This window comes from Aspergillus affinis, assembly GCF_023601865.1.
Source record: "Aspergillus affinis strain CMG 70 chromosome Unknown NODE_56_length_205077_cov_90_699902, whole genome shotgun sequence".
NCBI lineage: Eukaryota > Fungi > Ascomycota > Eurotiomycetes > Eurotiales > Aspergillaceae > Aspergillus > Aspergillus affinis.
Genome location: NW_026515837.1, coordinates 156,067 through 168,748, shown reverse-complemented (window position 1 = coordinate 168,748; position 12,682 = coordinate 156,067). Strand labels below are relative to the sequence as shown.

At 50.1% G+C, this 12,682-nt stretch overlaps 5 protein-coding genes across 5 annotated transcripts; 3 read left to right on the top strand and 2 right to left on the bottom strand.

Moving 5' to 3' along the window:
- Positions 1-263: 263 nt before the first annotated feature.
- Positions 264-2,699, top strand: KD926_008527 (uncharacterized protein; the record flags this gene model as incomplete). The annotated part of the gene is made up of 5 exons (XM_053101261.1): positions 264-487; positions 547-763; positions 1,016-1,282; positions 1,328-2,218; positions 2,424-2,699. 5 exons carry the CDS (start codon positions 264-266, stop codon positions 2,697-2,699), a joined length of 1,875 nt encoding a protein of 624 aa, XP_052955184.1.
- Positions 2,700-4,853: 2,154 nt separating this feature from the next.
- On the top strand, positions 4,854-6,207 carry KD926_008526 (uncharacterized protein; the record flags this gene model as incomplete). Its single annotated transcript, XM_053101259.1, has 2 exons — positions 4,854-4,928; positions 4,984-6,207. The coding sequence occupies 2 exons, from the start codon at positions 4,854-4,856 to the stop codon at positions 6,205-6,207; spliced, it is 1,299 nt and encodes a 432-aa protein (XP_052955183.1).
- An 813-nt stretch (positions 6,208-7,020) lies between these two features.
- Positions 7,021-9,772, bottom strand: KD926_008525 (uncharacterized protein; the record flags this gene model as incomplete). The annotated part of the gene is made up of 4 exons (XM_053101258.1): positions 7,021-7,676; positions 7,773-8,087; positions 8,154-8,197; positions 8,712-9,772. 4 exons carry the CDS (start codon positions 9,770-9,772, stop codon positions 7,021-7,023), a joined length of 2,076 nt encoding a protein of 691 aa, XP_052955182.1.
- Positions 9,773-10,568: 796 nt separating this feature from the next.
- On the bottom strand, positions 10,569-11,438 carry KD926_008524 (BTB/POZ domain-containing protein; the record flags this gene model as incomplete). The annotated part of the gene is made up of 1 exon (XM_053101257.1): positions 10,569-11,438. The coding sequence occupies one exon, from the start codon at positions 11,436-11,438 to the stop codon at positions 10,569-10,571; it is 870 nt and encodes a 289-aa protein (XP_052955181.1).
- Positions 11,439-11,925: 487 nt separating this feature from the next.
- Positions 11,926-12,423, top strand: KD926_008523 (uncharacterized protein; the record flags this gene model as incomplete). Its single annotated transcript, XM_053101256.1, has 2 exons — positions 11,926-12,183; positions 12,238-12,423. The coding sequence occupies 2 exons, from the start codon at positions 11,926-11,928 to the stop codon at positions 12,421-12,423; spliced, it is 444 nt and encodes a 147-aa protein (XP_052955180.1).
- Between the last annotated feature and the right edge of the window lie 259 nt (positions 12,424-12,682).

The following is a 12,682-nucleotide window of genomic DNA, read 5'->3' as shown; positions in this document are numbered from 1 at the left end:
AGTTCGGGATATGGTTGGGGGTGTTGGTGGCACAAACAGTGATGAACAGCTGAGATTGATTAATTGATAACATGGCCGCAAACCTACAGAAGAAGCTTCTGAACATCAGGCTCCCGACGTTCGTCATCCTTGCTCGTGGTTCAGCGCCCCAAGTCTGCGAGAGAGGCTGCTTTCCATCCGGCAATCGAACACCCGACTAAGTAGGGAATGAGCCCCTCTTGTTTCCGTGAGCGAGCTCTATACTCTCGCTCTAATCATCCATTATGGCGTCTACTGGCAAACAGGACTCGCCTAAAGGTCCCAAATTTACCGGTTCCCGAGTGCTCATCACTGGGGGTCCGTCAGGGGTCGGGTTCTCCATCGCAAAAGCCTTCGCGGATCACGGTGCAGGAGTGATCCTCGCCGACGTAAATCAGGCCCAACTCGATGAAGCCGTGAAGACGATCGGACCTGGCGCAATTGGCTACACATGCGACGTCGCGTCCTGGTCCGCGCAATGCGAATTATTCGAATGGTTAGTGAGGACAATTGGACGGCCCACGATAGTCTGCCTCAAGCCGGAATCGACCCCGAGCTTACGATCAGTAACCCGAGTTCAAGCGCAGATTGTGGAACTCTCGCGCGATACAATTACCTGGCCGAGGAGTTTGACGAGAAGAATCCCAAAAAGATTGGGGTAATTCTGACTCGCCCTGTTGACATGGCATCCGCCGTTCGCCTACTAGTAGAGCGAGGTTTATGTGCTTTGGCCCCAGGAGCTCTAGTCAGGGTATAATCATTGGTTGCTAGGCAGACATCCCGTTTCTTGGTGCGGTAGTAGTAGACCGAGTAGTACAGTGTTAGCGCATCTTCGTAATTGATATCCCTACATACCCCATATTCCCCGCCCTGACCATAAGGAGCTCGAAGGTCTAGATCTCATCCCGCGTTCGGCTCAAGGCAGCGTCTCTGTTTACATGAACCGCACAGCAGGATATCATCAGAATTCTTGTTTCTTATTCATCTTACCCGGTAGCAAGTCAATGAGACCACAATGACATCGGCACCACCGGGCCAGCGACGTTTAGCCGCGAAAAGCCCCCAGGCTGAGCCCCCGCTGAGCACCGCAGAGGACCGAAGAGAGAATAAAAGAGCCTCCGATCGCCTTGCCCAGCGTGAACATCGCAGGCGGCAAAGCGAATACATTGATGAACTTGAGGCCCAGCTCAAGTTGATTAAGGAGGGTAGTCAATCGGAGTCGGTGGCTACTTTGGTAGCGGAGAACGAGAGGCTCAAGTCTGAGGTATGGGAAATGCCCTTTGATGTAGTGACAGAAATGTGTTAAGAGGTACCCACCAGCTCAAACAACTGCAAGAGTTTGCATTCGTCGATCAACCTCGCCATGTCGCAACTCAAGATGATAGCAGAGTCAAGTCACCCAGTGTCACCGGCCCCTTCGTTTCCGGATGTCATCAGTATAGAGCTTCCAAAAGTTGGAGCTGCTACATATCCCGCAAACGACGACAGTCTGGAAAAACCAGGGCCCGGGGACGGCGTATCGCAGCAGTACAGAGATGCACATACGCGAGGGAATGGGCCAAAAATGATGTTGAGCTTTGAAGATTCAAGAGAAACTGTGGAAGCGGCTCCTTTTGTTGACCCGCTAATCCAGCTTTCACAGAGTGATGTGATAGAGAATGCCCACGACACTTCACAAACGAGCACTAGACAGCTCCCACCTGCACCCGTAGACAACATCAATCCCAGCGATATCTACTCTCCTTTGCTTTCCAGATCCGCATGGGAGCGCTTGGGGCAGCTGGACCATACGATCCTCCCAGATATTGGATATACAAAACCGCCCTTGCCCTCCGACAATTGCGACTCGGCGCTCCTTCACGCTCATGGATTCCTACAAACGCACGATCCAACTACGCCAGATCTTGATAATATCCATCCCGAATCGCCCTCCGCACAGGCGCCGCACAAGAACATTCCAAACATTCCATTTCCCACACTGCGTGACGACGAGCTTCTCTACGCAATGGTTGATAGTGCCCGCTGGCAGGCTGTAATTAACGACACCAAAATCCCCAAGCCAGAACTTATCGACTGCGTACTTGATAGCACAGCGAATCAGTTCTCGCTCGAGCTCAAACACTACCTCGAGCCTATGCGCCGACTCAGACGGAACGAAGAGTATTTTGCGTCATACTGGCTAGTTGCGACCTTGATACGGGTGCGTTTTGGTGTTCCACCCCTTCTCCAATGTTTGGATTCCCCTTCGGTTTGCTTAGACTCGTCTTTTCTAGTGGTACGTGCACCAAGAGAAATCATTCTACAGCAACGTTCCAAGTTGGCTCCGCTCAACAGGCCTAGAACTCCGGATACCGCACCCTTTACTCATAAGCTTCATGCCCTGATTAGTGCACTTCAAGCCACAGCCGCCCCAAAAATCTATTAATCAAAGCGGTGCCAGGCCGCTGCTCCGCAACCAACTGATCCTCGACTTCCATATCCACAAGGTCCCCATCCACCCGATCATGGCTGACCTTGGCGAGTTCTTGGAAACGAAGCTATCGTGTGTCGCGGGCGGGCTGGCCCTAGGCGAGGAACAGCTCGTGCAGTCGCTGAAGGACCTGCGGAATTGGAGCTTGAAGCCGGGGTTTTTTGACCGTCATCCTCAATTTAGGGATGCATACCGGCAGTATGCGGTATAATATTGAAAGGCACAGTCCATTCTAACAGAGGTGGTACATGGACCGGTAGAGTAGGACCAACGCTGCGGAGGGCGTAGCCAGCAAATGATCTGTCTGCGTTCAATCCTTCAAAGTGAATCATCATGCCGACGGACCTTCCTTGGTCTGAGAGAAGTCCTATGCTAATATTATTATTTTAATTGCACTTCAAACAATCAAGATAATTTGACTACTAACGTAATTCCTAACCGAGCGGGCGACCAGATCACCCGCGACCGCCAATGTCGAAATCCCGGTGGTAGAAAAGCAACGAAACCACCGCAACCTCGACCCTTGCGGCCAAACTTTGCGAGATGCATGAACTAACGTAGCTTGGTAGGGCAGCCAATGTCTCCGAACGCACAAGGGTATATTAATTGACTCCATCCTGCAGCTTAGTCGCATAGAGGCGGCGAGAAGGAGAGCAGGTTTTACTCGGAGTAAAGGCAGGAGCAGAAAAGGGGGCAGTTATTAAATCACCCTGCAGGATTCGGGCGCGAAGGTGAGGGGATATGGATGCAGGAAAGCGACAATCCCTGAGAGGTCAGATTGAGATACTATGCAGCGTGGCTGCATAACTGCGTCGTGTGATGTGGATGCCCTCGCCAACTCCCTGACTGGCCGTCGGGATGCCGCTATGTAACACGGGAGGAGAATAAATCCCTGAAATTTGCAACGCTTGTGCCGCGTTCCTGGGCTCGTCGAGATGATATCACGCGCTTTTTGTATGCCTCTTTCCCCGTCGATTATATATCAGTTGCGAGGCGTCCATGACGTCGAAGGCGCCCTTATTGGCGAGAACGACGAGTCGATCTTTTTATCCCCCACATGGCCAGCCCTAATCGAACTACCCCGGAAAGCAGGGAGTCCACCGGTGGTCTTCTCGTATGCGGGCGGGTGATCGGTGATCTGATCTATCACGTCGGGCATCACTCTGCCAACCGCTTTCCATCCCTTGATTCATCCCTGTCCCCTTGCGATCAAGTCAGACATTTGAAACTTAGTGACACATCCTGGGTGGGAGGAGGCTGTAACAGCCGCGAGGGTTTTAAAATCTGGCAGCGTGGGTAGGGTGTATACATATGGAGAATTGGAGTCTTGACTGGTCTCGAGGTGGGATGAGGAGCAACGACTTGACCCTGGCTGGGGATCACCAGACTGACCGTTGATCCACGATCATCGTTGCCATGAACGGTGTTTCCACCGGCTGGAAACGGTAATCCGATCCTCATCCCTCATTGTTATCTCTCGTCGGTCGTTCGGACCAGTTCAGGGAAAAGTGAAGCAAGTTGGCAAATTCTCCGGTGCCTGGAAGTTCTGGCCGTCAATAACCTGCTGTGTCCCGTGACGCCGTGTGACTTTTTTTGTTTTTTTTTTTTTTTTTTTTTTTTTTTTCTCTGTCTCTTCCGGCTTTTCTTTTCTTTTTCTTTTTCTCCTTCTCCCCCTGCTGGTCGGCCTTTCGCGCCCCTATTCACACTTCTCCATCGTCGCTCGTTTGGCTCCTCCACCCTCCACCCTCCACCCATCCAGCACTGACTGTGATTCGCTCTCTTTCTCCACTGGGCCACCACAGCTGCATCTCATCGTCTTTGTCCCTCTGTGTGTCTCTCCTTACAATACGAGCGGGATTCTCGTCAGCCCCTGGGAGATGCATCTGTCGCATTCGACTGCCCATTGATGACGGTCCTGCTGCCTCTTCTTGACTGCCTCCGTCGTCACTGACCAAGTCGAGTCATCTTTCTTTGGCGACATTTCTTGTTTTGGCCTCGATCATTCCATCGTCATTCTCGATTTAAGCCTCCCCCACATTCCAGCCCATTGCTGCGGTCACCCTGAGCCGTGACAGTCAAAACAAACCACATTCTGTCTGCCCTTTCGGCTTTCCTCCTGTCTCCCACTGTATCTTGCCTGTTGGAGCTGGCTTCCTGACAGTAAAGATTCTAAACTGCGTTGCATTGTTCGTCTGAAACCAACATATGCCAGAAACATACCTCAAGTTGGCCAGTGGACAGAGCTCGAGTGTGACCCGCTCATTATTTGGACCCAGATCCCATTGATCGCCACTCCTATTGGGAAGCCTTTCTTTCTCTCTTTCACGCCCTCACTTCAATCTCCCAACTATCTCCATCACACGTCATGGAGCTGCTTCTTTCCAAGAAAACTTCGACTTTGAGGAAGCGGGCATCCCTCTCATTCTTATTTCATTCACAGGTGAGAAATATTCACGACGCCATTGTCTGGGTCACATGTGGATTAACCAGAGTAGAAACCTACTTTCGCGATCCTGCAAGGACCGCCTCGCTACTATGACTTTGTTGATACTCCCGTTCTCTTCCGTCTGTCTTCGCCATTCATTGATCGTCAAAAGATCTCTCGTGAGCTGGAGGCAGATATTCGATATGCCTGCTCACTGCTCGTATATCGCGTTGAGCGAGGTGTGCCCTCGCGGGCCACCAAGCAAATGAGTTCGCTCCCGGAGAAGAGCACAGTCACATCGGCCAATAAATCGTCTGCGACCAAGCCACAGATTGAGTCCAAATACTCAGGCCCTAATGTTGGCCCTGAGGCAGCGGCCCTGGCCGGGATCCATGATTCGGGCGTCGGGTTGACGCAGCAGCCCAGTCGACAGACTATGCGGGTGCTGCACTCCTCTCAATCCGACAAATCATCAGGTTCAGGGGCAGGATCGAACCCGCCTGCCGGTCAGGAACGATGCACTACGTCGTATTCTGCGCCTCCCGATCCGACATCCACGGAGAGAAGAAGCAGCCACCCGTCCGTCAGCAGTCCCAAGCAGCCGGAGATGCAATCCATGGTCGGGGTCGCGGCCATCGGCCACACCCAGGGACCACCAGACCAGGACACGAGGAACTTTCTCGCCGACGACAGCAAGTCACCGTCCCTCGACACTGTCGAAGATGTCTCCGATGACGTCGAAGTGTTCCTCAACCCGGATGCTACGCTCATGGCCACTGGCGTGGCTAGCTTTTCTTCCCCTGAGACCTTGCTGAACCTCTCCTCGCCTGATGCGCGGGCATCAGACAACCAGCCCAGCAGCTGGTCTCACTCCGCCGGCTCGTGCACCACGCAGACAGATCCAACGCCAATGGTCGGCCTCGGCACCACCACCGTCCCAGCCCCCGAACAGCAAGCCGGCATCATTATCGACAGCAACGGATACATGCACGTGATGAGCGCCGAGGAGGAATCTCAGCGCAACGTGCACCTTCAGCAAGCCGTTATGGCGAAGATGCAATCATGCACAGACCTCAACCAGACCGCCCAGGCCCAGGCCCAGAGCACTGAGCCCGAGTCCGCGACCAAACGACCGCACTCTCGACTACATTCCGCCTGGTCTACCAAAACTAGGAGCACCATGTCCAAATGGAGAAGCCGATTTGACGAGCCCCAGTCCGAGAAGCCTGCGGGAACGGGCTTCTTCCAGAAAATCGCGACTTTTTTTGGCAAGCGGCGGGCTCAGGCTGTTTAGTCTGCCTGTATCAGCCGTCTTTATACCACTTCCACGACTTCCTTGTACACTTGCATCAGACCCAAGGGGCCCCGCCCTTGGCAAAAAGCACCAATCAGTGGCCCAGACACCCCGTCTATGTCACTTTGAACCTCACAGCATCCACCATCTATATGGGGATCTCATCTTATCTCCCACCAGAGAGCAGGGAGAAACTGCCAACACAGGCACACTACCCCATGTCTCAACGTGACGAGATATTCATATTGACGATCTTTTGCTTTTATTTATTGATCTTTATACCTTACTTTCTTACTCCCCTCTTATGATCCCCATGGTTTCTGTATTAGAATTCGGCGTTAGGTAGCGTTAGCTGTGCTAATATGATTTTTTTCTTTCTAACATTTGTATCTGCTTCCCTTAAAAACATTGCATCTCTATGCAGCTACTTTTCTGAGCGCTGGCAAAGCCCATCTCCGCATCTATTCCGACCCACCGATTTCCGTTGCCGTCAGTCTTTCATTCGGCCTAAAACCAGCATCCCCTTTACCATCGTAAGCAGTGCGCTCTTCTCGGCCTTCCCTACCCCCTCCATCGCGCTTTCCTGCCGCGGGTCCTGTATAGAATCCACGAAACGAGTCCCACTTGTTCTTGGCTTATACAACAACATAGGTCATGGAGTGAATGGCTATTGCTATTGCTATGGCTATGGCTAGGTATTAACGAACACAGACCGTCTAGGTCCAACTTGAACCTACGTTAGAAGCCCATGCTGAGAAATCAATGTGCCAATCTGATGCGACTAATTGAAACGCTTGTACGGTTGCTTTTCAGTCAAGGCCTCCTCACTCGCATATTCTGCTTGCATAATTCAAATGCCACCAGATAGTTTTTATCGACATTTACTCCACCTTTGCCCTTCTGTCGCACGGTGGCCCTGAGCCCGAAACGCATTCGAAACGAGCAATCCGGGACGGATGGACTGTCCGGACGCAGCCGGCGATAATAACCACTCCACCTATCATACGGCAAGAAAGCAGGTTTCAGGGTGTCTGGGTCCGGGAGATTCAGATACAGGTCCTCAACAAGCTGGGCCTCGAAGTAATATTCATTTACCGTATTTCTCTCCATGGTGGCCGCTTGGTTCACACATGCCCGAATGAGATCGGTGTAGTCTTTGACCGGTCCCGATTTGGTCCTGCAGCACACGGAGCGCAAGAGCCTGGTGTTGTGCACTCCGATTCCGACCAGAAAAACAGGGAGGGCTTCGAAATTTTCAAATAAGAACCTGTTCTCCGTGTAGAATGTCCGTCGGGCTTCGTGGTAGATCTGACGGTTTACGGCCGTGATGGCCAGCAAATTGTCGTAGAGATTATATTGCCACCAGTGCCCATCTCGACGACGTTTGGTTTTTCTCCAGTATGGGATATCTTCTGAAAATTTCACTTCCTCGAAACAGATAAGATACCTGTACACCATGATTCGCAACTCTGGGTTCAATCAATACGCTCAGGTTAGTCGGATGCTCCCAATCAACATGTATGCATGGCTAATGGCAGTGAGACAGACAGAAAGAGACAACATACCAGGTGGGAGATCAAGAAACACAAACGGACCATCATAACGAAGAACCGTGTCCTCGTCGAAAGGAAGAGTCCATTTACGACTCTTACTGCGTTTGCCGCTTATCCATGACGATTTCAAACCGATTTTGAATCCGCAGTGCTCATGAAACATAACATGCACTGTAAACTGCCGACTCCCCTTGATGACCTGGCAGCATGTCCAGCATCGGTATCTGTATTCTTCATCCCGATGGTAGGTCTGACCACAAAGCCGGTAAATTACCGGCGGGATCTTGAAGACATCGTGGTATCCATCGGCCGGAAGCCGCACGATGTCTGTGTACGACGTTAAGTGATCTATAAGCTCTTTTCTGTCAACGTATTTCTTCGGACAGAACGGACATTTCTGTTCGGTCTCGGGCATCTTGTTCCCCGGCATCTGGCTCCTGCGCAGCCTTTTCGCGGAAATCCTTTTCCCGGGCATCTTGTTCTAAGGCTGATTGGATGATAGTAGATCGAGGTAGGGAGTAGGCAGCTGAAATGACTCAAATGATTGGCTCGATCGACTTGATCATTATATATTACCCAGGGGAAAGATGGGCATAGTACTGAGATGACTCATTGCCTCATTGCATGGGTTATTCCGCTCGATTCATGGAATATTCATCTTCATATACTAGGAAATCTCAGGTACACAAACTTCCGGCAGATGAGCCCGAAGTGAATGTTTATCGTGTGAAACATAACGGAGGCAATCAAGCTATCGAGCTTGCTCTGTCCAGGATTTGCACCCATGATGCAACAAGTTGCTGTGCTGCACTGCCTAGTGCATTCGACTAGACGGTATGCGATTTAGGCTACCGGCACAATCCATCTTTCTGACATGGAATGTAGTCTAGTAGATCATCAAGAATCGGATAATGCAAAGCCTGACTGCCTAGTCGTACTTACTGTGCTTACAATTGATCTGATACAAGGCGCGAACCAGATCCCTTCCTTACATCCAACAATTTGCCCAAAAGCTTTGCTCCTTCACGTATCTCCGGGTCACACTTATCGAAAAGCAAGTCCATGATTTCTTCGCCGTGCTCATGATTGCTAATCACGGCCAATAACAAGTTTTCAGTTATCTTGACGCCCATTTTCTCTTTTCGATCCAGAAGCTGCTCCATGAGTATCTGGCCCGAGTCCAGATTGCTAGCTGCTCTTTCAACTAGCCTCTTGTCAATGATCGCGTGCGATGCTCTTGATTGATCATGCAAAGCACCCTTGTCCCAAAGCAGGTCCAAAATGACTGCCAAATTGTCCCTGTCGGCCTCGATGACACGAATAGACTCCAGAATGATTTCTGTCACTCTTAGAGGTATCTCATCCATTTTATTCAGCAACAACTCCAGAACCTCGAGGTAGCCTCGTATCGCGGCTATATCCAATGCGTTGGGCGGTCCACACAGAGCTGGTTCCATAGGACTGGCGCCCTGTGGAACGTTTCGACTGTTGGTTTCAATCCCATTTCCGATGCATAAACCAGAGGCGGTTGCAGCTCCAGGAATGAGTAAGGCCACATTTAATCCTGATCTAAAGCAGCCAAACGCACCCAGTTGAACATACCGTTCCGGAATATCAAGCAATTTCTCTAGGGTCCGCTTTTTAACTGACTCACCCCATTCTGACAATTTGCCATGGACAACTTGAGCGCGAACAAAAGTTTCCACATCTTCCTCCAATCCAGTCTCCAGACTCACGCTTTGATATCGCTCCATCCTTGGGCGTATATCTGGCTCTAGTCGGCTCGTGGCGAGAATGTGAATTTTGGCTCGATGTCTTCCCAAATGCTCCTCAAGGAATTGCAAGAGCGAGCTCCGTTCGTCATGATCTGTCGAGGGGCACTCGTCCAGAGCATCGAGAAGAAGGAAAAACCCGCCCTGAGAAGTTTCCAACACAATGTCGAGGATATCTGCCAGTTTTTGCTGTTGTGGCTCACTGCCCCGATGGCAATGCTCTTCCCAGAGTTGGACCATAGATGCAGGGAGTTTTCGTGGCATGAATTGTCGCAATATAGACCTGATCATGCTGTACACCTTCTGTGTTTTATCATTGCTGAACTGGAAGTACCAGTAGGCAAAATTCCTTGATGAATCAGGCTTACAGAATTCCTCGATATCTTGTATAACTGTAGAACAGAGAACCGATTTCCCGCATCCGACTTTTGGAACAGGTTAGTTTTTGTTTGGTGAGAACTAAAAGAGAGCACCTGCTCCATAAAGCCAACAGATCCTTTGTATTAGTTAAAGTCGCGTCCGTCCCCGTTGCGGATATCTCGGCGACGTCATCCAGCGACTGGTTGGACAGGAATACTCTTTATTCTGGCAGGCCACAAACTCTCAACGACAAGATGAAATTGGGCAGTTCCCTAACTACACATGGATAGAACTATCCAGGTCATGGCCTTCAATGGTATATTTCAACGCGCCAAAAAGCAGTGCGAATGTTGAGTAATTACACTTGTGCTGGTATCTGGAATAATATGGACCGTTCCATGCCGGCGATTTGAACGATAACACTCTTTGCAAGAGGGATCTGTAGCTCAAACCCAGGAAAGGAGCTACAGGTCTCGGCGAAAGCAGAGCGTTCAGATCCATTTCTTTTGTCAGAGCTCCATACATAATTGAGCTGCATTCGAAGCCACACCCTTTGCTGCCGCTTTGGAGCTCATCGCGCGTCTCGTTGAGTTGAAGAACTAGACCAGCGATCGCTCCCTGTCTTTGATCCATCATCGATCCTGCTTTCATTTAGTAGTCAAGCATATCTGAGGATTTAAGTGCCCATACTAATGATGTCATCGGGGATTGGGAGCCCGAGATTATCGATCCAGCCGTTACTCAATGACATGGCAGTTGAGGTGGCTTCTTTAAACTTGGCAGGGAGGTGGAAATACCAGGCAACCCATAACCAGAGAATCAAGTCCCTAGAATATGTTGTGGGAATAATATCGTCCAGAGCGTTGATCCATGTATCTGCGAAAAAGTCTACAGCCTCCCTGCAGTCGTAGTAGTCGGCCAAAACAGCAACTTTCGCGAGCATCTCAAGCGTCAGTTTCCGCGGTATTTGATAGGACTGACAATGTATTATACGAAGCATAAGCAAGAGCGCGTCGAGATCCCAGCTATCTGCAGTGATTTCAACTGAGCCTTCTTGTAAATAAGTAATGCTTTCTTTCCAACCACCAGTGAGTATTTTCTTAAAGGCTGAGGAGGCGAGTATTAAATGCTTCGCGGACACTTGAATACGGAAGCAGTTTTCCTCTGGTTCTTCGGCGGGTTCGTCGACGGGCTCTTCAGCGGGCTCTTCAGCGGGTTCTGCGACGGGTTCTTCGGCCGCGGGCCATTCAGGAGCACACTCTTCAACTGGGAGGTGAATAGGTTCGGATGAATCGTGAACAGCACACCAGCCAGAAGTAGATCCTTTCTTCTTTTCCATCCTATTTTTTTGCGTATCCCTCGGCTCATTTCTCAAAGCTTCAATCCCTTCCGCCGGATTCTGGATTTTATCGCTTGGTCCAGGTAGTAGATACGTAAAATTGTCGCTGGTCAGAGCTTCACTTAGTTCCGCAAAAGGAGCATTTGGATTTTGTAGAACTATTATAACTTCGCCGTCTGGGACGATAACGTGAGTCGGTCGGTCCATGATGGTTGTTTGTTGCGAGATCTCAACACTGGAGACTATCTTGCTTGATACGTAGTGGAAGCACGAAAGTGGGAGATAAAGCAAGATAACTCTAAAGATGGTCCTGGTTGTGACGGTCCACAAAGGAGCTTAGTAAAAGACAAGTTTGTTTATGACTCGTAGTCAAGGAATTTTCCCATGGGGAAGAAAGGTTATCTAGGAGGGAGGATCTAGGGCCTCTATATACTGCGGGCTGGACATCCAGGAAGGTTCCTGGATGCCTACCGGAGGGTCTCTCGATCCTATACTAACTAACCGGAACGTTCCTCCGCACCGGGAAGTTCCCTGGCTCCAGGAGGTGACAGCAGGCTCCAACGAGGCTCTAAGTTCGTCTAAGAAGTGATACAAGATACATGTACGTACCTTGATATATAGTTGTGGTAGGCTGCATATCGCTCGGCGAGGGGTCAGCGTAAATGAAATCCATCCATCCATCCATTATGAAGAAATGGAGGATGCTTTCTTCTCTCGTTTTCCAGACTTCCAGCCTAACCCGTGTCTCTCTGCAACTGAGGAATTTTCTCGTCTAGCACATCATATGAATTGGACTACTGGTTCTAAAAGATACAGAAAAGAACTGGCCAAATTCGCAAGCACTGAGTTTGGACATTTTTATGATATTGGCAACAGACTTCAAAACTACCGAGCTCTTTGTCAAGAGTTGCGGGTCGAGGGGCCTTTGACTAGCGTCACACAGTGTCGAAAGGTATGTTTCTCCTTATCTCTAATTATAAACTGTCTAACAAACTCAACAATAAAGGCTCTTGCTAAAGTGCACGTCAACATATTCGACCTGATCGACTCTCGCCGTACAGGAGCGATCGTTCAAAGATTTCCTAACCGCGCAGCGCTCAAGGAGTACACCAAAGATACGCAGAAGATATACCCCAAGCAAGCGGCCAAAGCAGACGGGTTACTTAAGGAACTACTGCGCAGGATCTTTTGATTGGGTACGACTCACGGAGCTGGTTCTTTCAACCTAATAATAGGGGGACCTTGCTTCCTGACTAGAAACTTAGGGCTGGATTGTACTTTGGATTTTAGAATGTTCCCTCATTCTTGCTCTCTCATTCATATGATGTCAGGATCGCGGTGCGATGAAGATGAGAAAGATGCTTGAATTCCTAAAGATGCAGCCTAGCTGCGAGAGAGCTATTGTGGCAGATTACTGTGGATCTTCCGAGAAGCGATTATTCAGCCGAGAA